Source organism: Dendrobium catenatum, unplaced genomic scaffold, assembly GCF_001605985.2.
Source record: "Dendrobium catenatum unplaced genomic scaffold, ASM160598v2 fragScaff_scaffold_948, whole genome shotgun sequence".
NCBI lineage: Eukaryota > Viridiplantae > Streptophyta > Magnoliopsida > Asparagales > Orchidaceae > Dendrobium > Dendrobium catenatum.
In genome coordinates this window covers 95,718-123,327 of record NW_021319410.1, presented here as the reverse complement: position 1 = coordinate 123,327, position 27,610 = coordinate 95,718, and the positions used below count along the sequence as shown (strand labels likewise).

Sequence of the window (27,610 nt, the reverse complement as noted above, 5' to 3'; positions counted from 1 at the left end):
AAATAAAGTAAAATAATTTTCTAGGATTAGATAGGGGCAATTAAAGAATATTAAAAAAAATATTTTTGAAAATAAGAATTTAGATCTTAAGATTTTGTCTGTGCATGAGGATGCTAATATTATGTGGGAAAAAGTAGCTGATGATATTAAAAATATTGCAAAAGATGTCCTTAGAGTATCAAAGGGAAAAGCTTCTAATAGTAAAAATAATTGGTGGTGGAATCCAAATGTGCAAGAAAAGATTAAAAATAAGAAATTTTGTTATAAAAATTAATTTAATTTTAAAAATTCTAATAATTGGGAAATATATAAAGTGGCTCGTAAGGATGCTAAGAAAGCAATATGCGATGCAAAGACATTAACTTTTAGTGATTTATATAATAGATTAGATATTAAGGAGGGAGAAAGATATATGTATAAGTTAGCCAAACAAAGAGATAGGAGTAGTAAGGATTTAGTTCAAGTGAAGTGTATTAAGGATGAAGAGCAAAAAATACTTTTCTTAGTAGATGATATTCAACAAAGGTGGATGAGAAATTTTGCTAAATTTTTTAATGAAGATTGTGAAAATAAGATTAACTATAGTGACCTTAAGCACCCTAAAGGAAAATAAAGATTTTTGTTTTTATCGGCGTATTAGTAAAACTGAAGTTAGAGAGGCTTTAAAGAAAATGAAGGGTGGAAAAGCTATTGGACCTGATGATATTCCAGTAGAGGTGTGGAAATGCTTAGGAGATTAAGGAATTTCTTGGCTTACTAAACTTTTTAATATTATTTTGAATACTAAAAAGATGCCAGATGAGTGGAGAATGAGTGTGTTAATTCCTATTTTTGAGAATAAAGGTGATGTACAAGATTGTGCGAATTATAGAGATATTAAGTTGATGTGTCATACTTTAAAACTATGGGAGCGAGTTATGGAGCATAGGTTGCGGTGGTGATACTAATGTTTCTCAAAATCAATTTGGATTCATGCCCGTAGGTCCGACTATGGAAGCCATACATTTATTAAGAGGTTTGATGGAGAAATATAGAGAAAATAAGGAGGATGTACATATGATATTTATTGATTTAGAAAAAGCATATGATAAAATTCCAAAGAAGTGCTATGGAGAGTTCTTGAAAAGAAAGAGGAGTCAATAATGCTTATATTCAAATCATTAAAGATATGTATGCAAGGCTATTACTTGTGTTCAAAACAAGGTGGATTGACCAAGTTATTTCCCTATTTCGGTTTGGATTACATCAAGGATCAGCCTTAAGCCCATATCTTTTTTGCTTTAGTCATGGATGTTCTCACTAGACATTTGCAAGATGATGTACCTTGGTGTAATGCTTTTTGCTGATGATATTTCTTCTTGTCGATAAGACTAAAGAGGGAGTTGGAGGTAAACTTTGAATTATGGAGGTCAATCTTAGAGTCCTAAAGGTTTTCGCTTGAGTAGATCTAAAACAAAAGATATATGGAGTGTAATTTTAGTAGTAATAGACCTAGTGAGGGGATTATGACTTTGGGCGATCAAGTCATTAATAAGAGTACACGTTTTAGAATCCTTGGATCTTATGTTTAGAGTGATGGGAAATAGATGGGGATATTATCAGCAAAATTCAAGTTGGATGGTTGAAGTGAGGAATGCATTGGGCTTGTTATGTGATAGAAATGTACCTCTCAAACTTAAGGAAAAATTCTATAAGCTGGTAGTGAGGTCTGCAATTCTTTATGATGCCGAATGTTGGCCATTAGAGAAACATAATACTAAGTTATGTGTAGCAGAGATGAGGATGCTCAGGTGGATGAGTGGCTTTACCCTTAGAGATATGATATGAAATGAGCATATACGTGAAAAGGTTGGAGTAGCTCCGTAGAGAAGATAAGATTAGAGAGAGTCGTCTTAGATAGTTTGGTCACATAAACGGCGGCTTCCGATGACCCGGTTAGGAGAGTATAGGTATTAGATTTAACTTGTGTTTAGAAAGGTAGGGGTAGACCTAAAAAGACTTGGTTAGAAAATATTAGGAATGACCTTTCTTTATTAGATTTAAACGAGAATTTGACTTTTAATAGGACACAATAGAGAAAAAGGATTCATGTAGCTGACCCCACGTAGTTGGATAAAGGCTTGATGTTGTTGTTGTTGTTGCTATAGAAGTATTTAAGCTGTTTTTGGGCTAGTTCTGCATTTTCATCCCTTTTATTTTATTTTTAGAATTAGCTAGCATTTGTAATAGCATGCATGTTCTCAGAAATTGTGATAACTTCTTTATATTATTACATTTCTGAGCAGGTGATTTAACTGAAAGATTGGGTAAACATTTAAAACCTATGAGCAAAAGAGGAACTGATGTAGATGGTCATGAAGTATCCAAAAAGTTTAAGAAAGATGACTCAGACCTTTCTACAAAGGATTTACATCCTAGTATTGATATATCAGGCAGAATGGCTGTCAATGGGGATACTGAATTGTTGGCAAGAGTTCATAGGAATACTTTGCAAAATTGCAGTGATCATTCTTCTTCTAAAGTTTTAAAATCTAAAAGTGCATCATCCATGAAATCCAGGGAAAACGTTAAGTCTTCTAATGGGAAACATAAAGAAATCTCTAGTGCTTCAGCAGCAGAAAAATCTGATAAGTATGATTTTAATGGTAAGAAGAGGAAACTAAAAGAGCGGCAAGAGAGTCAGGCTTGCCAGGAAATTTCAATTAGCAATGATCAGGTTTCTGGCAACAGGCCTATGTTGAAAGAATCTTTGATTGAGAGTGAGTTGAGGAGGCAAAAGATGGCTAAGATGGCAAAATCTGAGGGGAAAGAGTCTTGTGCAGTTGTTGCAGGTGGAAATTTTGAAACGAATGGTTGCTCAACAAGAATTGCCTTATCTATTAATGGGAAGCATTCTCCGTATGTAATTGATAATGAGGGTGTAGGGCATGCTTCGGATGAGCAAATGGTACATTACCAAGGGAATGCAACATCAGGACAGACTTTGGATTGTGTTGATACCTTGAAGCGAGATGTGACCTATATGAGGTCTGTTACTGCAGCTACTTCAACCTCTTCCATGGTATCAGGATCTAAAGTCAACTTACCGGAGCAAGAGGATCACCAGTAGAGTCCGTTTCTTCATCCCCAGTAAGGGTTTTAAACAATGAGAACAACTCTACTAGAAGAATCCCATCTATACAAGATAATGGCATATCTAAGGTTTACTCAGGGATAGGTAGCCCAAAAAGATCTTCTGATGGTGAACTGGATGGCTCTAGTGATCAATCAGGCACAAGGGATAAGGATCCAACCTCTAATGATTGTCTTAAATCTTCTGAAATCTACAGATCGGCCGAGTCTGGAGTTCTTGATTCTTTGAAAGGGTCCCGTGATTATCAAGATACAGAAAGAACTTGTTTAACTGGTGTTAAGGCCATAGATGGAAAGTATTCCAAAATTGTTAAACAAGATGACATCATTTCTACTGATCCTAGTAAATCAAAAATTTTGATTGGTAATGGAAATATACCTCATCGACTGGAAAAATATCATTTAGAACGGTCTGATAATAACCATGCTTTCGATGAAGACGAACGATGTACATCTGGTCAAAAAAATTCTGTTAAGAGTTCTTTACACGCAAAAGATAAACTGAAAAATTTGATCTTTGATTCTGATAAGGGCAAGCTTAAAGTAATTGGTTCCAGTACTCAGCACAAGGATTTCCACTCCATGAGAACTTGCAACACTGGTCATGCGGATGCTGATTTTCAGAACCTGGATTCATACAAAAAAGATGATTTGGAAAACCATTCTAAGCAGCACAAAAATCATGACTTGAGGGATGCTATTGCAGGTGTAAGCCGAAGAAAACCTACACCACAGCAAAATATGGAGAAGGCATCTTCTCAAGAGAGACAAAACCACTCAGGCCTTTTAACTTCAGAGGCAACTGATCAATTGACAGTGGGTTTTGGGAAAGGGGCGCAGTCATCTAATACAGCTAAAGATGAATTAGAAAAAAAGGTATGGGGTCCCCAAACAGCTCCTGAATATATTAAAGTGACCAATTTAGAACAATATTCTGTTGATGCGGTAAATAGTGAGGTATTAAAGTCAACCAAACCATCAAGAAAGTTTGATGAACAGAATGGAACCCCTCCTAATCTATTGCGGCGATCCACAACTAGTGTGCTGGGGTCATCAAGTCCAACGAAGAAGGATGGCCATCCTAGTGTGAATGCTTTCATTAAAGAGGCTAGAGATTTAAAGCATACTGCTAATCGCTTAAAGGTCTACATTCTTCTTGATGGTGCTCACATAGATATTCAGAGCTAACTAAATCATAACTTTTTCATGTGAATAAATGCTTTTCCCTGCAGAGTTTAGGCTTGGAAGATGAAAGTAGTGGCATTTTTTTTGAGTCTGCCCTGAAATTTCTACATGCTGCTTCTCTTCTGGAGCCTGCCAATGCAGAGAATGCCAGACAAGGGGAGCTGCTTCCATCCAATCAAATGATGCAAATGTATTATGAAACTGCCAAGTTTTGCGAGTAAGTTTTATCAGAAAGTGATATTTTAAATTTTGTCTTTATTTATTGGCCGCATTAAACTGGAGTTGGTGTGCAGATTTTGTAAGTTTACATTGGTAAGAATTTTGCGAGTAAGTTTTATCAGATAGTGGCATTTTAAATTTTGTCTTTATTTATTGGCCGCATTAAACTGGAGTTGGGGTGCAGATTTTGTAAGTTTACCTTGGTAAGAATTTTCAATAAAATCCTTTCAGTTGTTTAATATGTTTGTGCTTTGGCTGCACATGCATTATTTCAATGTATGATTGGCTTACATTTACTCGTTGAAGCTTGGGCTTGCTATTTATAATTTTTTGCTGTTTGATATATTTCGTTGGATCAGTTATGTAGTTTAAAATGAATCTGGATGCCGCCACCATTAGCTTTGTTAAATCCAAGTCTACGTGACTTCTTGATGACTTTATATAACTCGTGGGCATTGGTGTTCAGTGAATTTAGTGAGGGTGTTGGTGTTTCTGGTCTTGCTTAGCGTATCATGTTACGTGAAAACTGTATTTCTTAACATGTGTCTATTAGGGAAAACAGTTTACTTTTTTGTTGAACACATGCGATCATAACAAAGAAATCTATCAAGCATCATAAGAAGGCATTAACAAATTAAAGTGAATAACAAAGAATCTTTCTTTCCCAAATTCCAGTGCTCCCAATCTCATTAGAAAAGAGATACTCCACATCTTTCACTTCAATTAAAATAGAGAATAATGCACATGGAAGATTACACCAACACTTGATTACTCACTTAAAAGTTCCTCAAAAGGTTACCTTTGTACATGACTATGAAATCAATGCAAACTTTTGCCACAATTGTACCTTTAACATGTCAAGATCATACTTTAAGTCCATAGAAATTTTTTTTTCTTCTTTTTTAAGTTTCATTCATTTCTATTTCTCTCTTGTTTCTTAATTTCAGTTTTCTTTCTCTCCATTGGGTTTAAGACCTGTTGGCGGCATACTTGTCAATGGTGAATGGCACGCCACGGTGCAATGTTCCTCATAGAGCCATGGCGCATAGCATAAATGTTTGAGAGAGTTGCTACTTAGCCTTGCCTGTTTTACACTCTTGCAACTTGTATGCTTTTGATGATTTCAAATATTATTGTTTTAATTATTATTTTCTCCTAACACATTTTGGAAGATTTATTTTTGCTCTTGTGTATACTAACATTTCAGGAAAATCATACTCAAGATTGTTGAAGACTTCAAATCAAGATCAGCTTAGAATATTTTGTAAATTGAAGTCTGTATTTTTCATTTTATTGAGTCTGAGAGAGTGTGATTGTAATAGAGTAACTAAGCGCACACACACCTGGGAAAAAGTTTTAAAATTCACATTTTTTCTTAAAAACTGATCGTACAGTACAAAACAGGTTCGTACAGAACAATTTGGTCAGTTATATATTCCCAAAAGAGAAATGGAACGAACAAAGTGCTAAAATTTTTTCTACGTATAGTTCGTCCAGACGATATTTATCGTTCTTCCCAAGACGATCGGCTCTGTTGCTGTTCGTCCAGACGATATTTATTGTACGTCCCAGGACGATCAACTCTGTCGCTATTTGTCCAGATGATATTTATCGTTCTTCTCAGGACGATCAGCTCTATTTACTGTTCGTCCAGACGATATTAATTGTTCGTCCCAGGACGATCGTCTCTGTTCTGAAAGCTTGTAATCCGTCCTGCATTTTCGTACCAACGAAGTTTATAAATAACTGCTCCTATCGGATGAATCATGTTAGTACGGGATGATGATTTGGTATGAAAGGCAGTTCGTACCAATTTACATTGAGTTTGTACGCAACATTTTTATACTGTTCGTACGTATGAATATAGATCATACAGGACGATCGTGGATGCTTAAAAATTGAAAATTACAATTTTTGGACGTTTTTTCGTGTCTTTTCTATAAAAGGTCCACTTAAGACTGTCATGAAATCTTTTTGTCACTTGGTCTTCATGAATATTAAATGGATTTTGAAGGAGAGAGTGAGAGAGTGTGTTTGAAGGAGATTTCTTACTAGTGGAGTGTGAAGGGATCACTTGGTTACTCAGAGGTAAGGATCGCTAGCCGACCCGATATTATGTTTAATGTTTATTTATATACTAGATTTCAATTAGATCTAAAAGAATCACATTTGACAGTAGTGAAAAGGATTTTGAGATATCTCTTGGGAATTTAGAACTTAGGGGTTTAGTATCCTAAGTTTATCTATTTATTTGAAATAATTGGATATTCAGATTCTGACTTTGCAGGTTGTAGGGTTGATAGAAAGAGTACTTCTGGAACATATCAATTTATTTGAAATTCTTCAGTCTCTTGGTCCAGTAGAAAACATAATTCCATAGCTTTATCTAATACTGAAGCTGAATACATTGCCTTAGAAAGTTGTGTGGCACAAGTACTTTGGTTGAAATAACAGTTGATTAATTTAGGATTAACAATAAGCACAATTCTCATTTATTTTGATAACACTAATGGCATTTGTATTTCTAAAAATCCTATTCAAAATTCAAGAACCAAATATACAGACATCAGACATCATTTTATAAGGGATCATGTATCCAAAGGAGAAATTGAACTAAATCATGTTTCAACTGAAAATCAACTTGCAGTTATTTTTACAAAACTACTAGCCTTTGATACTTTCAGCACATCAAGAACAAGACTTGGTGTGATTGATTTGAATGCTTAATTAAAGGTTTCTGCAATAATGATGTATGTTTTTGTAAGTGTGCTTTTATTTTGTGATTTTACTTGTGCGTTTTTCTGTTTTTGTGCATGTTTGTTTGTCTTTTTTTATCTTTTTATTTTTGTGTGTTTTTGAAATATTTTCACATTCAAATTCATGTCTTGTGAGCAATAATACGAAATTTCTAAGTGTGATATTCGTCTGTACGAAATTAATTTCGCACTAGATGAATCCTGTAGCATATCGATCAATTGGGTAGAATAGAATGCATACAGTTTTTTCAGTTTTTAATACAGTTCGTCTGTACGATCTTCATGATCATCTGGACGATGTGTATTCAATCGTATGTACGCATCTAGACGGTTATACGGACAGAAGCAGTTATTATTTCAGATCGTACATACGAACCTGGAATTCGTACATACGAATGTTGGAGAATTTTTGTATCCTCAAACGGATTGCATATTTTGTCATCGAGTACGACATAAGAACATGATATATTATCCCGAAGGGTAAAAATATCATTTCCTTATGGACTCAGTAATAAAATTTACAATTATTAACAGAGATTCCCCCACTCGATGTTTGGTTGAGTGGGGTTTATTTATTTCTGGGTACAGACGTGCCATAGGGGCAAGCCCTTATGGTTAATTACATCCCAAGCTTTAGTGCTTGAGAAAACTTTTGATTAAACTAGTGGTTTTGATTTATTGGAAGTCATTTAGACATTGGCTAAGATTTGCTTTTTGAAATCCATGAAAGTCTTGCTTAAAGGTTTTTCGGCCTTTAGAAATTTCAAGGAGGAATTGATCAACTTAGAATCAGATTTTTGGAGTGAAGTCCAAGGGACTACCGATAGGTAGTGCCTCGAACCTAAATCTAATGAGTGCACAAGGGGCTTACAAACTACACCTCACAAGAGGCATAGCCTGCCCGACCTCTGGATTTATTGTCCCGCCTGGAAAGGGACTACCAGCTAACTCTCATAATCGCTTTTAAAACCATGTCATCCAGTCTCAATGCAAATTTAGAGTGGGGAGGTTGTTTTTATTTAGAATGTAGGGCTTATAACTTGGCTTTGAGGCCAAGATGCCTAATTATGTATGGTATGCAAATGCTGACTCACAAAAAGAAAGATTTTGTTATCTAATCTTTATGTGGAGGCATTCTACACGCCACACACTTTTGGCCATGCATGATTATTTTAAGCTTTTGGAAAACTTGGCCCTTTGAAAGAGAGCCATGCAAATTTTCTTTTATTAGAAAACCATGAAGCCTAATTTCATTTTAGGTTGCTTTCATTTTAAGGGGTAGAAAACTTAGTTTTTATCCTAAGAGCTTAATGTAGTAGAGTCCAAGTCACACCCACAGAAACAAAAGAAGAAACCTAGGAAATACATGCTGTTCTATTGCACACCCGGTAAACAAACAACACATGCTTTTGTATATAAATAAAGACAGAAATGTAAATAATGTCCCAGTTATTACAAACATGTTTGGCAGCTGAGTTGCCTGTCATTATACAACCTAGTTAAATTAATTACAAACTCTACTTGTGGGGTCTTCAAGCTTTACCAAAGTTATTTGGCTTCATCTCCCAAAATGTGTATCTTTTCCATTTCGCTCCCTTCTTTTGCTCCAAACCCCCACAAGTTCACATCATACTTCTAATCAAATACATGATATAAAAAATAGAAAAGACGCAAACCTGCAAGACAGAGTTAAGCAGCAATTTGTATGATAATCATATTATATTCTTAAAAATTGGCCTAGTACTTAGAGTGCTAAATGCTAGGCCCCTGCTTCTACCCTATTGGCCATGCCTCTTGGAGGGTTTTAAGCAGCGCCTGCAAGCAAACAACATTTTGATAATCATGATTTAATTTACCCCCTCTTGGACATGGCCACATGCACAGAAAAGCATGTATTTTTCTATACTAACCACTTAAGGGCAGGTGCCAACACGTAGATAATCCAAGGGAAATCACTCCACAACTTCAATCACATGCGCACACAAAGAAAAATCATAATCCTAGCATGCCTAAGGGGTTGTGCACCTAAGTGTGTGTGGTATGTCACACTAAGGGTCCTCATAGAGTTTGGGTCTAAGGAAGAAGTGCCCAACATGCGACTTTTGAGCTTTATGTTGAGGGAAATTCTCCTTAGCTTTTGGAGCTAAGAAGAAAAGTAGTAATCCGACATCTAGCTTTTGAGCTAAAGGTTGGAGGATTCTCTCTAGCTTTTGGAGCTAAAGAGAAAGGAAATCTTCTACAACTTTTGGGGTTGGAGAAGGATTGAGAGAATATGCAACTTATGGGTTGCAAATTCATGTAGGTCTTTGGACATTTTGATGTCCAAAAGAAGGTTGCACCCTTCCAACTTGATTTTGGAAGGGTGAAGGGAAATAGGACTCAAATCCTATGCTTGGGGTGAAATTACTTGTTGTTTTTGGTCTAACAAGTAAGATAAATAGAATGAGATTAAATAACCCAACATGGATTGAATACAAGGAAGTTCCATACAACTTTTGAGTTGTAGGAAGATTGAATTTCTCTACAATTTTAAGTTTGTAGAGAGGAGAGGATGCTTCCTTGAATTTTTTTTGTTTCCAAGGAGGTAGAGTTTCATTTCCTTAATTTGGGTGAAGAGAATTTTGGGGGTTTCCTACAATCTAAGTTTGTAGGAAAAGAAGCAGTCCAATGTGCAATCTACGGATTGCAAATTGGAGGAATTCCTTTGGACATGTGGTGTCCAAAGAAAAGAAAGGTTTCATCCCTCCAATTTTGGGTTGGAGGAGAAAAGGAGAGGGGATGTGACTTGGAAGTTACAACCCCAAGAGGATTCTTTGAACATTTGGTATCCAAAGAAGAAGGATTCATTCCTCCAATTTAGGTTGGAGGGATAGAGAAGAATTAGATGCAAATTGAAAATTGCAAACTCTTGAAAGTCCTTTGAACATTTAGTTATTCAAAGAAGGGAATACTCTTCTAATTTGACTTAGAAGAGTAAGGGTAAGAAGATGAACTTGGATGCTTTCCTACAATCTTTGACTTGTAGGAAAGATGAAAGGAAATATAACTTGAAGGTTGCAAAGTGGAAGACTTTCCTTGAACATTTGGCATTCAAAGAAGGGATCATCCACTCACCCAATTTGAGTCAATGGAATAAGAAGAATTCCTAAAACTTTTGAATTGTAGAAATTAGAGAAGGAACATGCAACTTGTGGGTTGTAAATCTATAAATGTTTCTTAAACTTTTGATGTTTAAAGGAACAAATTCTTTTGCCTAATTTGAGGCTAGGCAAATAAAGGGGAAATGAGAGATTTCCTACAATTTAGAATTGTAGGAAAAGAAGTAGCCCAAAGTGCAACTTAGAAGTTGCAAATTGGAGTAGTTTCTTTGAACACTTGGTGTCCAAAGAGGAGATTCATCCTCCCAATTTAGGTTTGGGAGCATGAATATGGATTTAAATACTCTCATACAATCGTGACTTGTAGGAAAGAGGGAGTAAGATGCAACTTATGGGTTGCAAGTTCAAGAACATTCTTTGAACATTTGGTGTTCAAAGAGACGTGTACATTCTCCTAATTTTAAATTTTAGGAGAATAAGAGGGTTTTCTTACAACTTTTGGGTTGTAGAAAGAGGAAAATCACGTGCAACTTGGAGGTTGCAAATTAGAGAAATTTTCTTGAGCATTTGGTGTTCAAAGAAAATGACACACATTCACTTGATTTAAGCTAAGTGAATGGAGAGGTCTTCTACACTTTTTGTTTGGTAGGAGGAAATATTGTGTAACTTGGAGGTTCCACATTCACGAGAATTCATTAGGCTTTTAGATGCCCAAAGAAAAGGATTCACTCATCTAATCATGGGTTAGGAGAATGAGGATTAGATATTTTCCTACAATTTTGAGTCGTAGGAGAAAGGGGATTATGATTTGAATCCTAAGGCCGAGAAATTATTCATTGGTTTGGTGTTCCAATGAATAAATGGTTTGATAGATTTCCTACAACTTAGGGGTTGAAGGAAGAAAATGTAAGTTAGAGAGTTACACAAATTCATAGAAGACCTTTGAATATTTGTTATTCAAAGAGGGGTGATCATTCACTTAACTTTGAGTTAAGTGAATGGAGAAGAAAGACTAGGATTTAGGTCCTAAGCCTAAGAGGGATGTTCAATTGTTAAACTTAGGTTTAAACAATTGAGAGAAATAATTTAGAGTTTGGTTTTAAGTTCAACAACCCCATGTGATAGTAAGTAGAAGTTTAGGAAAAGTTTCAAACCATTATACATGGAGGGAGAAGTGACATTTGTTTGTTGATTTTGCATTTCAACAAACAAAGAAGATGAAATAACCTAGGATTGATCCTAGAGTTAAAGGATTTATGCAATGATATGTTTAAAGGCTTGAGGAGCCTTAAAATATCTTGCATGAGAAAAGATATGTTGATTTCTTGTGTCCCAACAAATGGGAGAAACTTAGAGTTTACTTCTAAGCTCAAGAGTTTAAGGCATGATGTATTTTAGGATCTAGAGAAATCCATAACACAACATATGATGAAAGTGGGTAATAGCTCCTAAGATAGACTAGGAGACATGCAATGAGGTATTTGAAGCTTGGGGTGCTCCAAATAACATCGCATAAGAGATGTAATTTGTAGTTTTTGGACTACAAATAAAGGGGGTCATCTACCTATATAGGTTAGGCAAATGAAATAGTCTAGATTTAGGATCCTAAGCCTAAAAAGAAAATTCTTTCATTGATCTTAGTCTCAAAATGAAAGAAAGGGAGAACTTAGATTTTTGGTTCTAAGCTACAAGATTTTCATATAATGATAGGTTGGAATTTTAGAGAATTCCAAATCATCATGTATGATGTTCATTAGCTAACCTTGTGTTATTAGCAAATGAAATGGGGAACTAGGATTTGATCCCAAAGTCCACTAGTGCTCTTTAATTTCTTTAGAGGTGATTTGGAGAGCATCAAGCAAGAGAACCATTTGTTGTTTTCTTGTTCCAACCAATGGGATGACAAAAACCTAGAATTTGATTTTCTAAGTTTGGAAGACTCATGTGATGATGCACTTGAAGGCTTAAGGGACTTCAATTCATCTCACATGAGAGGATGCTTGTTGGTTTTGGGGTTCCAACAAGAGATGTAAGAAGACTTGGATTTAGGCTCCAAGTTTCTAAAGCTTGTAACATGATTCATTAAGGATTTTTGATGGAATGTCATTGAAATTCCTATGGATAGGCTCTAAGAATTAGTTTTCTAGAGTCTAAGGGAAGCCTAGGGGTGAAGGCTTTCGATTGTCTTTTCGAAAGCTTCACCTAGTGTCTAAGTTATGTGTTAACACCCTTAACCGTCAACTTACAAACTACACTAAACATGTCCAACAAACTTTCAACATATGATGGGGTGTAATCTATAAGCTCTTTGAAGCCATAGAACACCCCATCTTCGCTTTGCAATCACCCATGAGTTTGGCGGACATATTTATGATTTTGTAAATTGTAGGAAAACAAGGGGTCATAGCCATTGACATATAGCGAACGTTCAAAAGGCAATAACTCACACAAGCTCAATTTAGCATTTATAAAATAAAAGCGCAATAACAAGAGAGATTTCACTTTCTCGCTAAATTTAGAGAAGTTCAAGGATGTGTTCCAATCAACCTTTTAGTTGTAGGATTTGCAACATGAGTTAAAAATGCTCATGAACGATCCCACAACTTCCTAAAAAGAGGAATGATTGAAATACATGCTTAAACATCTAATAAATCTAGAGGGAATCGTGTATGTCAAGGCGGTGTAAACCTATCACATGCATACTAATTTTGTCATAACATGCAAGTTTTAGGGGTAAGTTAACGCATGCAACACTTAGATGATAGACCCTACGCTCCTACGTTTTATTTGACATCGAAAGAGCCACTAAACCTAGGATTCAGTTGTAGGTAAGGGTTCCAACATAACATGAATGATATAACATGCAAAAAAAAAAGGGGACATTGAATACCAATTCGATTCCCCATCGCCACGCCGCTATCTTTTTAGCTCTCACATGAGAGCGAATCATGTAAATTCACTTGATTTCCATGATTGAAACAAGTGGACAGCGGATATAGGATTTTAGGAGAGTGAAAATTGAAGTTTCTAAGGACCTAAGGTTCGGGGGTGTCAACCACACAACAATTGACCTTTGGGGACCCTAGGTTTCACTAAGTTTTAAAGATTTTACCACACCTGGGCTGTCCAAGCGCTCCTATCCAAGTTCCAATTGCTGTCCAAGGTCCGCTCCAAGCTCCAAAGTCGCTTCAAGCTCTGATTCAAGCTCCAAAGTCGCTACCCAAGCCGCTCCGGAACTCGCCGCTGCTGTCCAAAGCGATTTGAAGTCTCCAAACTGCTGTTTGGAGGGTTTTGAAGCTCTCTTTTGCTGTTTGGAAGCTTCAAATAGCTCCCAACTTGTCTCGAAGTCGCCGGAGTTGAAGGAGGAGGGAAGAAAAAGCCACTAACTTCGTTGATCTTTGAGAAAGGAAGTGAATGGCTGTCTTAACCTTCTTTGGAATGAGAAAAGATCTCAAAACCCTAAGCTTCTCTTCTCCCTTCCACTAGGAAAGCCACTAGCAAGGGTTCTGGCTCGCTGGAAGAAGGGCGGCGGGACACGGTCGAGACGCACGAAGGATCCGCACGCGGGAGTGCTCGGTTTCGCCGGGTTGAGTCGCGCACGGGGAGGGGTTTTCCGCCTCTCCTCACTCGCTCTCTCTGTGTCTCGGGATGGAAACGAAAGGGAAGAGTAATGCCGCTCCCCACTCCCTCGTTTGTTCTCTTAGGGACGACTGCAAGGAACCGCCCAAATGTCGCTTCTCCTCGCCTCGTTTCGTGTCACGAGGGAAAAAAAATCTACTTGAGTAGATTTGGCTGCCCACTTGAAGTGAGATTGAGTGGGATTTGAAAAGAGATCTCAACCCTTGATTTCATATTTTGATTTGAAAATCAGATTCAGCCCAAATTAATAAATTAGGGCTGAAATTGAATTCGAATCGAACCCAACTTGGATCAATTTGGGTCGATTTGGGTCCGATCGAGTTAATTTAATGAAATTGAACTCGAATCGGCGCCAAAATGTGTCGAATTGCGTCGAATTGGGCTCGACAACGCTCGACGATGTTCGATTTAATGTGATTTGATTTCAATTGAATTAAATTTGATTTAATTTGACTAAAACAAATTTAATTAAATCAAATCGGGGTCTAATTTGAGTCGATTTTGCCTCGACAACGGTCAATTGGGTCGATCAAGCACGATCGAGGTCGGGTCGACACGAAAATAAACGTCAACAACGAACCACGTGTCATTCTGAATGGGGGACGATTCAAACTGTCATAAAAACGGTCTTAAATAACTGATCATCCTTGACGAACACCTATTCGTCTGTACGATTGTTTGGTCAAAAAGTCTGTATGAAAGGAGGCCTCGTAACTCGTATGATTATGAAAAGTCATTTCATTTTAACCGCATGCATTCGTACATACGAAATCCTACTTCGTACATACGAACGCAAGCATCATACGGGACGAATCATTTTTTGTCTGTACGAAATATCATTTTTTTTTTAAGTTGAAGGGCTTTAGAACTCAAACTTCATTCTCTTCAAAAGCCATTTCTAACATTCTTTCCCTTCGATCTTTCTATGGCAAGCTCAAGCAAAAGTGTTAGACACGCTAAGGAATTGACTAGGGACCTTCCTCTAGGAATGCTAATGAAAATTTCTTGTCCAAAGCAAATAAAGAATCATTTCCTAGGTTTGTAACCACAAAAATCACCCATTCTAGAGTTCTGATTCAGGAAAATACAATCTATCAAATATTGCCACTTTTCGCATCTACCCAATTGAAGTTTATCCTCACTCTGATTTACTCTTTCAACAAGGCTACATTTTATTATTTTCTTCCAAAATATCTTTTAAATCTGATAAAAATAGGATTAGATCCTATATTCTAGAGAAGAATGTAGAAATAACCAAGGAGGATCTGGGGTTTTCTTAAACTTAAGGACTGAAGGAGTAAGAGCCCACCCCACATCTTTACTTCTGCTTCTAACTTTGATTGAATTGAGATAAACCGTGTGCTTAGAGGAATTAGACAAGAATGTCATTTGCCTAAAACACCTTACACCAAGATGCTAGAATCATTCAGCATGTTCTTAAGACTTCTTTCATTTTAAAAGCTGGTGATAGAATTAATATCACTCATCTTCTTTCCACTGTCACATATCTGATCATTATTGGCCAACCTATTGACGAAGCCCAACTCATTCTTGACTACCTTTATGGGCTTTCTGAAATTGGACATGAATCCCATAAGAGAAAGAAGAACACAGCCTTAGGACATCTTGTGGCATACATTCTTGAGAAGAAGTATGAATTAGTTCATCCTAACGTGTCTCATCTAGAAGAACCCTTGTACTATAATGATGGTTCATTTCGAGCTATCTTTGCTAAACATGATGAAGCTGCTGACACTGAGGGAGAGGAGAGAGGACCTGCACCTGCTCTTGCTGGTGGACCAAACTTTCAGGAGTTGGTTCATCGCTTTGATCGTCTTGAGAGTCATTTTGATCGATACTTTAATCGAATTGAGATTCATCTACAACAGCAGGATGCGCAGTACCAGCAGGACATGGGCTGGATACGAGGTCAATTCGACTTTGTGAGCTCAAATAAGGCTATGATGAGTAGTTATTTTAATTTCTTCAACTAGCCACCTCCTTATGATCAGGGCCCCTCTGAATGATGACTGTACTTTTTTTGTGATTTTCTTTATCAGTCTTGATGATGTGATGTGAAGTAATGTGATGTGATATGTTGATGTTTGCAGTTTTCATAATCATCTTTTGTGTGTGTTTTTATGTTCGTTGTCTTTATTTTTATTTTTCTAGTTTGAATTGATATCAACCGTGCTGAACTATAATATCATTTACTTTGATATCAATAAAAATTATCTTGTTTTGTTTTAGTTGATTTTGATCTTGTCAGGAAATGTTTGTTAGTCTATATGATTATCTTGAGATAAGTGATCTAAAATATGGTATATTTTGAAAAGCAATGCAAAAATTCACATCATTAGAAAAATCTAATTTTTTATAAATTTAAATTAGTTTATAACTTAATCAAGTTAAGGATATCATTCTTATATTTTTTTAGGCATACAAAATTTTAGTATGATTATTGCAGTCATGATGTCTTATTATTATTTATTTTCTATTTTAATATAATTATCTTTGTACTTAGAAAAATTTGAACTTTTAGATTATTGATATTTGAAAGAACAACTTGAACATTTGAAAAATGTACAAATGTACAAAAAAAATTGAAAGAATGTGCAATGGTTCGCAAATTGAAAAGAGGCGCAAAATTTGTCCAAATGTAAAAAGAAGCACAAAGTGTACCACAAACACTAAAAATTTGCACAATGTCGCCAAATGTATATGTTCTTTCTTCTATCTTTTAATCTTCAATTTCAAATCAATCTAATGTTCAATTATAATTAATATTGGAACTTGACTTACATTGATTTTCAATTCATCACTTTTGCAATAATTTTCCTTATCAAATTGTCTAGACTGTTTCATGACTTTGATATATTTATCTTATTTTTGTTATATCTTAATTTAAATGATATGAATTTTTATTTTTCTTTAATGAACTTTAATTTTATTATTGCTATCATAACTTTATCTCTTTCAGTATCAATTATCAAAGGCTTTTCATATGACTTCTTACATTTATGTTGTTCGTTTCTTCCTCTTTTTGCTTTTGTCAAAAAGGGGAAGAAATATTGTTTGTCTTGTTTTATTCTTGTCTTGTTCGTGTTTTGTGTATTTTTTGTTTTTTAAGTTTGTTTAAGATTTTGGTTTTTGTATCAGTGTCGTTTTTGTGTGTGAAAAACTTTAAAATTTTTAAAAAAATTATTTTGTTCATAATAAATGCCTCTTATACTCACATGCTTATTCATTCAGGGGGAGTTTAGGAGAAACTTAGGTTTTTTAAATTTACACAAACAATAATTGTTTTGTCATCATCAAAAAGGGTGAGATTGTTTGAGAGAGTTACTACTTAGTTTTGTATGCTTTACACTCTTGCAACTTGGATGTTTTTTATGATTCCAAAAATTATTGTTTTAATTATTATTTTCTCTAAACACATTTTCGAAGATTTGTTTTTACTCTTGTGTGTACTAACATTTCAGAAAAATCATAATTTAGATTGTTGAAGAGTTCAAATCAAGATCAACTTAGAATATTTTGTAAATTGAAGTTTGTATTTTTCATTTTATTAAGTCTGAGAAAGTGTGATTGTAATGAGTAACTAAGCACGCACACCTGGGGAAAAGTTTTAAAATTCACATTTTTTCTTAAAAACTGATCGTACAGTACGAAGCTGGTTCGTACAGGACGATCTGGTCAGTTATATATTCCCAAAAGAGAAATGAAACGAACAGAGTGCTAAAATTTTTTCTAAGTATAATTCGTCCAGACGATATTCACCATTCGTCCTAGGATGATCGGCTCTGTCGCTGTTCATCCAGATGATATTTATTGTATGTCCCATGACAATTGGCTCTGTCGCTGTTTGTCCATACGATATTTATCGTGTCTCAGGACGATCGGCTCTGTTTACTATTCATCCAGACGATATTAATTGTTCGTCCCAGGATGAACATCTCTATTCTTAAAGCTTGTAGTCCGTCCTACATTTTCGTACCAGCGAAGTTTGTAAATAACTGTTCATACCGGGCGAACCATGTTTGTACGGGACGATGATCGGGTACGAAGGTAGTTCATACCAATTTACATTGAGTTCATTCGCAATGGTTTTTATACTGTTTGTACATACAAAATTAGATCGTACAGGATGATCGTGGACGATCAAAAATTATAGTTTTTGGACGGTTTTTCGCGTCTTTTCTATAAAAGGTCCACTTAAGATTATCATGAAATCTTTTTGTCACTTGATCTTCATGAATACTAATTGGAATTTGAAGGAGAGAGTGAGAGAGAGTGTTTGAATGAGATTTCTTACTAATGGAGTGTAAAGGGATCACTTGGTTACTCAAAGGTAAGGATCTCTGTGTGTTATTTGTAATTTCTCTGGTTCTCTGCCGACACTCGAGGAGTGTGAACAGCCGAAGGTTCTCTGCCTACACTTGGAGAGTGTGAACAGTGAAAGGTTCTCTGCATACACTTGAAGATTATAAAAAGCGGAAGCTTCTCTGTCAACACTTGGAAGGTGTAAAAGGACGACGGTTCTCTGCCGCACTGGATAGTGGTGGAAGAGAATTTTTGTGAAGGCTTCTCCGCCTTGCTGTGGGGGCAAAATGAGAGATACTAGTGGTAATAGTACAATACCTGAAGTGGAAGACTTCAGGGAGTGGATGTAGGTCGGGTTTGACCGAACCACTATAAACCTTTGTGTCTTTTTTATTTCCGCTGCCTTTAATTTATTCTTTTTTATTTTTCAGTAGTTGAAAAATTATTTTTGTAAACATAAAAATCAAATTAGTTTTTTAATCGGTTTTGAATTTTTAATTATATAATTTTTTTTAAAATTACCAATTCACTCCCCCTCTTGGTTAGCCTTTGGGACATAAGCTTAGATCTAACAACCTTATATTCAACAAGTTTTAACAATAAATCCCGCTAAATAGAAAAACTGATTGCTTTAAATTCTACAAAAAAGTTAAATCCTTTAATGTTTATTGAAATTTTATTAATTGATGTTTAATTAATTAATAATTAATTGTGATATTAATAAATAAACTTTGAAAATTTTAATTATAATTTATAATTTATAATTTATAACATGTTAATAAATAGTGCGTGCCATTTGCGCTTTGCGCCATGCTCCATGTGCCATTACCCATGCATGGCGTAGATAGCACGCTATTTTGATGCGCTTCATTGTGCCAAGCAAAAAAAAAATATGTGCACCACGCCATGCCATGTGCCATGACATATACCATTTTGTGCCATTGACATGTATGATTGGTGGTTGAATGAAGGGTTTCTATTTTTTTTTTTTACATAAGGTTTAAATTTGTTTGTGAAATAAATGAGGATATTATTATTAGAATTCAAGTTGGATGATTGAAATGGAGGATTGTATCGAGCCTGTTGTATGATAGAAAAGTGCCTCTCAAACTTAAGGGAAAATTTTATAAGATGGTAGTGAGACTTGCAATGCTTTATGACTCAGAATGTTTTCCATTAAAAATAAGTGTAAAATTAGGTGTTTTAGAGATGAGGATGCTCAGTTGGATGAGTGGTTTTACACTTGGAGATGTAATGTGAAGTGAGTATATACGTGCAAAGGTTGGAGCAGCTCTAGTGACAGATATTATTAAAGATAGCTGCCCTAGATGATTTGGTCACATAAAATGTCAGTCTTTTGATGACAAGGTTAGGAGAGTAGATGCATTAAATTCGGCCTATGCTAAGAAAGGTAAAACACTTAAAAAGATTTTTTTAATAAAATATTAGAAATGTCATTTTTTATTAGATTTACATGAGAATTTGACTCTTAATGGATACAATGGAGAAATTTATTCATTTACTCGATCCCACATAATGATATTAAGGCTTGATGTTGTTATTGTTGTTGCATAAGATTTAAATTTTTTTTTTCATTGTGCAAAAAAAAAAAAAAAATTCAATATCAAGAATTTTTCTTGTGCCTATTTTATCATAAATAAAATCTCTAGATTTTTTTTTTTTGTAAAAATCGCTTTACTTTCCTTTGACTTACACCCTCTTCCTTTCTTTATATTGATTCCTTATGATTATCTGACTTTTGCTCTCTCCCTTAATGCTCGCACCTCGTGGATACATGTGATCTCTATTGTAAACTAATCAATTCGTTGGACTATTATAATCATTTGTAGTTGCCTTAATTCCCTAATTATGTCTTATTATAAGTTCTTCTAGGATTGCATAGATTTTGTACATGTTAAAATGAAAATTTCAAATAGCTATCACGCAACTAATCATATTTCTATCCTTTTAAAAGAAAAATAGTCCATAGAAGGAAAAAATCATGCGGAGAGTGCAAATATTTGATGCTAATCACAATCCTTCCCATGCCTATTTTGGCTCTATTTCACTATTCTATTTGTAGTGGTTTTATGTAGATAATTTCAAATTTGAATAAGGTTTTAAGTTTTGAGTTTTCCAAAAAAAAAAAAAGATTTAAATTTAAAAGATATATATACCCGTAGTTGTCTTCATAGGTATTTTCATGGGCAGCGGTTGGATCGTAGGAAGGATATTCCTTCTTAAAAGCGATGCCTTAGCGAAGTCAATAGTAGCTACCAGAGGAATTCATCTAAGGAGACACATCACTTGCCTACATCCGCTGACCGGGAAAGCAAATCATCACTTATCTCTATTGACCTCCATATTTATACCAAAATTGATGTGTGATTGAACATGAAATGATCGACGATCGATAGTTTTGAATGCAGAGTATTAAAATGTCTCGATCGTGCACATAATCACTCAAATGTCATCTAATCATTAAATGGATCACGCTAGTGCATTCAAAATGCTGAATTTACCAAAGAAGAACCTCTCATGTGCGACTTGGTTAAAGATCAATAATGTAGCGATATTTGGCGAGTGCGATGCTTCACTAAATTATTCGAATGGCTTTCAATCACCAACAACAATATCGAATTCACCTGAGGGACCCCTCGCAACTGAATTGAGCGTAGGTGATCAAAATCAACGGACTACGGATGGAATGTTGCATGACATTGCCCGAACGTCTCTCATTCGCAAAACGGACTTTGCCGATGTGTCTAGAATGCTGAATTCATATAAGAAAGGTTGAAATATTTCCCAGGCCATCGTACAATCCAAAAAGATGAAATTGGCTTGAATTTTGATGTAACATTGCATGAAACTGCCTAAATGATATTCTGATCATTAAACGGATTTCATCGTTGTTCTAAGAATATCAAAAATTACCTAGAAAATGACTTCCCGTGGTCCATTTGATTGAATGCGGTCAAAATCGATGGACTACGGATGAAACATTGTGCGACGTTGCTTGAACGTCATCCGTACACAAAACAGATTTCACCGTTGTGTCCGAAATGTCAAAATCATATGGAAATGACTATAATATTGCCCAAGTCTTTGCGCGAACAAAAAACATTCAATTGGCATGGGTTTTGAGGTGAGGACATGAATATTGAGGCATAAGATCTACGAGGAATTTTGTGAGGGACCAACTTAAATTTATTTGGTCAATTTAATTACTACTTTATATAATTTTATATCATATATAATAAATTCTAAAATAACCTATTGTATTCATATCCCCTGCCTAATCCTGCTTCAACCGATGTTCTTTCCCATTCTAGTCGCCTAATGCTATCAACGAATAGAAAAGATATAATAAGAAAAAGAGAAATCCTAAACAAAATAACACTTTCCTCTCCAATTTTCTCCCATCCCCACTCAACAAGCCACATGACTACATCTCAACGAGCTCCTCCTACTCTACTCGAGCCCTCTCCACTGCAGCAAGCTCACCAGTCACCATCTCTCCCGTTCTCTCACGTTCCCAAAGACCGAGAGCAACAGACTTCTTTGCCGTGAAAGCCTCTCCCGGCCTCCACTTTACACTAGCCGTAGCCAACTCCCTACTCCCTTCCTCCTGTACCTCTCAAGCTCCTCTCTGCAGCTGCTTCATTAAATTCGACCACCAAATAGCCACCTGCTGTACCAAGCTCGTAGCCACCTCTCTTTATGTGAACAACTCTAGTAAATCTCCTGCTGCCATGCTCCACTGAGAACATCTAGCAGCCGAGCAGGCCATCCACTTCTATTCTTTCTCTAACAGCCACCTACTCCATCCAGCTCACCTATTCAAATGGCTGTAGCCCCCAACCATATCCCATTCCCACCCTGCAAGTTGCAGCTCTCCTCCGTTCACAATAGCTCTACTCCATTTCCCCATATCACCTTCTCCACTACCTCTCTGATTTCTCTGCACAACCTGACACTTCCCACTCCAATCTACAAGACAGAAGAAACTCCTGTTCTCTGCCGAAAGGCCATCCCTCACCCACTAGCATTACACAGGCCACCAGCACAAAACTACTCTCTCTAGCCATTTATCATCCGACATCCACACTTACCTGTTCTCTCTTTCCCACTCAAACAACCCTCACACCCAACCCATCTCCACTCTTTTGAATAGCAGCAAGCATCAGCTGCAGCTCCTCTACCTCATATCCCAACCCGCAGCCAGTAGCTTCCCACGATGGTTTGTAGTCCCAACTTCACATCCCAACCAGCAACCACTCTTCTCGTTCCCTTCGTATTCCGTATATACAACAAATAAACCACTAGCCCATGTTGCACACAAACTCCACTCTTGCACTCAACTCCTATGCCTCCATACAACACCCACAACAATCCAACCATCAGCCTTCTACAAACCCAAATATCCTCCTACACACTCCAATCATCAACAAATAGAATCACCTCCACCCCTTCAGCCAACTTGCTTCTTAACTCCCTTATTCTCTCTATAAGAGAGATTATTTCCTCTCTTTATAATTACTATTTATTATTATTAGAAAAAAGAGGCAAATTAGAAAAAAAAAAGAGAGATTAAAAAAAAAAAATTGAGAAAGAAGTTTATGTTTTGACCCCTCATGCCCTCAACACCATTGTCGTGCAAAGTTATAATGCTTGCTGAATTCTAAACCTCAATTCCCATTATCCATGCTTGCGGCGCAACACATAGACTCATATGCACTCTTTTCTTAGCACTGTGGGAGGAAGATCGGTGTGACCCTTAAGCCTTGTGGGCTCTTTTCTTAGCATGACATGATAAAATGTAGTACGCTTGTGTGCTTTTATGCCTGTAGGAAAATTTGCAAGCTTCTATATAGGTACCCTAAAGACCCATGCACACATTTTTTTGGCGTGGTGGGATTGGAGACCACAACCGCGGTGTCATTGGACACCGACCATGCGTGTCTTTCTTGACATGGTGGGTAGGCTTATACTCCCCAAATTTATTCCTAAAATGTGGAGATGAGATTTTTTAGTGAATATGATACATTTAAGAAAAAAATATTAACTAAAATGCAAATAAACAAAGCCTGTGCTCGTCGTGAATAAGGAAAAATAAATACATTGAAGTACAGCTTGTTGGTTTGAGTGAACAATATTTTACACAAACAGAGAATTAAACCTAAATTAAAATTCTAAACCTAGACTGAAATTAAATACAATTTGAAAAATCAAAAGAGCTAAGTGAACTTGTGGTAGCAGAATAACTTGCCTACGGGCATGAACATGAATTTGTCATGCTTCCAGTAGCCTGCTTATGCGCAATATTAGCAACATTAGAAGATTTGCATTGAATGCAACTCGCTTGCAGGCAACATTAAAGGAGTTGTACTTAATGAAGCTTGCGTATCATAGCAGTAGAAGGCTTGTAATACTGATATTAGTCAGCCTACATGCATGAGCAAATAACATGTGATGTGATAGTTTACCTACAAGTGAGAACCAAGAAGCTATAATGAATATATCATCTCGCCTATAGGGAATTACAAGGATCCTTACTGAACAATGTAGCTCACCTACGAGCAATACATGGCGTAGCGCATACTACATTTCACCTGTGAGCAAGAGCAAGGAATAGGTAATGCATACCACAACTAGCTTATATGCGACAATATGAGATTTGAAACGAATAATGCAGTTTACTTACAAGAAAGTGCATGATCTCCTAATGTCTATTGAACAATAATTCCCTATGTGCTATGTTAGATGATATGATAACTCAATGAGGCAGCATGAACTAAACACTATATCTCCTATATACAACAGCTAAAACCTAACTCGCATTCATGCCACTAGATTCATAATATTCGTATAGCAAAGAGGAGGCGTTTGTAGCTCCTAAATGAAATCTTATGCACATTTCAATGACAATCACTTGCACAAATAATAAAATTTAAATACTTTAAAAACCACCTTCATGCATTAAAATAAAATTCCCTAAACTTAAATGTGATGCATTGAGCCTTTAAGAGCATGCAACAGTCTTTGGAAGCAAGCGATAACCCTGAGAAGAGTGCTACCACATTGAGAAGCTAATCACTATTTCAAGAAGCATATATATTAATTTAATAAAAAATTTAAATTACCTGCATATGCTTCGACCATTTCAATATGCAAGTTTCATTTTCCTTCTTGAAAGGATTGGAGTTGACATGACATGGATTAAGAAACAAACTAATAATCACAAATCTACAAGGATATTTAGTTTAAAAGTTCACATTAAGCCTTTAATAACTCTTTAAATGAAACTTACCATATAGATATAAACTCTCGATTATTAGCATTCATATGATAAGTCATGAAGTTTGTTACAGAACCCGATCCATTGTTAGAGAACAAATTGAGTTGACAAAGTTCTCAAGTAACCAAATACTTTAATCCTCGATGATGCCCATATTGAAGGCTAATCTCAACCAGAGGAGACTCTTCTCTTTTAAATACCTCCAAACTTTAACAAAATACAAATATTTTGAAATGACTTTAATTTCACTCCGATGATGGGCGTGTTGAATGTAAATCTCAACCGGAGGGTTAATTCTCAAAGATCTAACAAACTTCAAAGCTCAACATTTATCAAAATATCAATATTTAAAATTAAAATTTAATCATCTAAACTTAAAGTAAAACTTATCCATCTTCCATGACTGTTTGACATGGGCGATGAGCTAAAAGATAACTTTAGCTCACAAAGAGCAAATGTTCAGTTGAGAATATTATTCAGATTCATTCTCAAATTTTATTCTACAGTAAGGATGTGGCATTTATTCTCTAACCGGTGGCTTGGCCAGTACGACTCCACTTTAACTCATAGCTTGGCTCGACAACTCTACGTGGTATGATTGTGATTGGTCCTGTTGTCAGGGGTTTAATCAGATGGCTCCACAAAAAACCCGTGGCTTGGCCAGATCAGCTCCACATGGTTAACGATTATGACTGCGACCCTCTGACTTAATGGCTTAGTCGAACAACTCTACTATTCTACAGTCATGACCATAAACCTATATGTATCCTAATGGGTAGTTACCATTGAGTAATGAATTATAGGGTATAATCGATATGACCTAAAGCCCTCTGTAAGTTAAGGTTGACATGAATTTTCCCTTTAGATAAACATTCACCCATGTCTACAAGGTACCATTGGACTAAGCACCCATAACTGCCGACATGAATCATTCGGTCAAGTTGGGTCGACTACCTTCTCTGACTAAGTAGACTAGGGTCTATGATGGCCTGAGACGATGGAACCATGGGATCTTGATCGGGTTCATTATCATTCCCCCCACCATCCACTTTAAATACAATACAGTGAATTTCTAAATTTAAATATTAAATTTTACATCTAAAATTGCTATTACTATATGCCGGATATGTTCAATGATTAGTCTTAATAGAAAGTGCTCTCTCAATATCGGAAGGGATAATTAATTATGGGGGTTTGTGCATATAGGAAACCAAAACTCAAATCTTAAAGTCCTCACTAAGAGTGCGAAATCTCTGGGTTGTATCGTATCTCCATCTAATCCGCCTTCCGAAAAATTTTCCTTGGAACTTAATCCGTAAATACTCTCCCCGAATATAACGGAAAGTTTGGGGCCCAATAGCTCAAATTTTTATTAACCACAATCTTAGTTAAGCTCTTAGCCTCTGAACCATTTGAGCATTCCAAACTCAACTACAAGAAGGTGCCTACCTTAGCAATCTTACACTCAATTGTTTTCAACTCATCCTAGGCTTAGGAACTCTCTAAATCCGCTCACACTTCAGCTTCCCTTCATCAATAAGAGAACATCAAGCCTTTTAAATTATTTGCCGACATCATAAGATAACCCTATGGCTACATATTTTCCCTCATTCAGGACTCGATCTATGTCTACTCACCCTTTCTTGAGCTTGCCCAATGGTTGGTTACACTTTGGGTAATTGATTTTGCCTTCCCAAGGGCCTATAAAAAGGCATCATGTGTTTAGACTTGATGCAATCAAAAATTTGGGAGAGGGACCCAAATTTTTGATCACAAAACATTACCTTTCTAAGAACAAAATAAAGACATAAAATGCTTAAAAGAACACAAATACTATAAAACACAACTTTATATAATAAAACGACTTACAAACTTTTGACTCAAATGACACTTACAATTTGGACGCTTACAAACTTTGACACCAACAAAATGACACCCTAAACTTGCTTACTTTGAGAAGAGGGATACAGGTGAGGTGGCACTTGCGGATAGAAGAAAGAGATTAGGAGACGAGACGAAGGTTGGAAAGAGCCCGCAGGATTTCCATAGGAGGGGAAGAAGATTGGAAAGAGCCCGCAGGATTTCCAAAACCAAAAACCTCTCAGGTTTTCTCTCCAAAAATAACTCACATCATCTTTTTTTTTTTTTTTTTTTTTACTATAAAACACAACTTTATATAATAAAACGACTTACAAACTTTTGACTCAAATGACACTTACAAGGACACATACAAAAAATCAACCTAGACTTAGAACTCCACATTTAACTTGACTTGCTTGACTAAAAAACTCTTACAAACTCCTACAAGACTCAAAATTTGACAATAACAAAACCAAAACTAGGACACCTAAACTTGCTCTCTGTATTACCGGGAAATTGGATGGCAATCAAAATTTGGGGAGAGGGACCACCAAATTTTTTTATCACATTTAGAGTTATAAAGAAAGTCTTTTCTAGAGATATAAAAGAGATTACAAATAATCACAGACCATAGTGAAGATTAGAGACCTATCTAGACAAACAAACTTTAATATTATACAAATAAAAGAAAGAAAAGCTTATCAAACTGTTTTGAACTTTCAGAACATAAGATCGACATTTTACAAGTGCTTAATACACCCTCCGTTAACTTTCTTGTTTACAAATGACTTCTTTACAATGACATGACCTAAAAGTTGGCTGTTAACTTTTGAGAAGAGGATACAGGTGAGGTGGACTTTGGCGGATAGAAGAAAGAGATTAGGAGACGAGACGAAGGTTGGAAAGAACCCGCAGGATTTTCAATAGGAGGAGGGGAAGAAGATTGGAAAGAGCCCGCAGGATTTCCAAAACACAAAAAACCTCTCAGGTTTTTCTCTCACAATAACTCACATCATCTTTTTTCTTATAACATTCTTATCCATCAAGCATTTCAATACTATTATAAAAGCAAAGAAGAAAGCCAACAAGCCGCATGCATA

The 27,610-nt window shown here is 36.0% G+C and overlaps 2 protein-coding genes across 2 annotated transcripts in view; both read left to right on the top strand.

Moving 5' to 3' along the window:
• LOC110094289 overlaps nucleotides 1-3,142 on the top strand; it is a 37,149-nt gene extending 34,007 nt beyond the window's left edge. The window contains exon 7 of the mRNA XM_020819483.2: nucleotides 2,286-3,142. Within this exon, the coding sequence (XP_020675142.1) occupies nucleotides 2,286-3,109 (824 nt within the window). The 3' untranslated portion in view covers nucleotides 3,110-3,142. The remainder of the gene's footprint in view (nucleotides 1-2,285) is intronic.
• LOC110094291 overlaps nucleotides 3,109-27,610 on the top strand; it is an 83,933-nt gene continuing 59,431 nt past the window's right edge. The window contains exons 1-2 of the mRNA XM_020819486.2: nucleotides 3,109-4,275; nucleotides 4,365-4,534. Of these exons, the coding sequence (XP_020675145.1) occupies nucleotides 3,715-4,275; nucleotides 4,365-4,534 (731 nt within the window). The 5' untranslated portion in view covers nucleotides 3,109-3,714. The remainder of the gene's footprint in view (nucleotides 4,276-4,364; nucleotides 4,535-27,610) is intronic.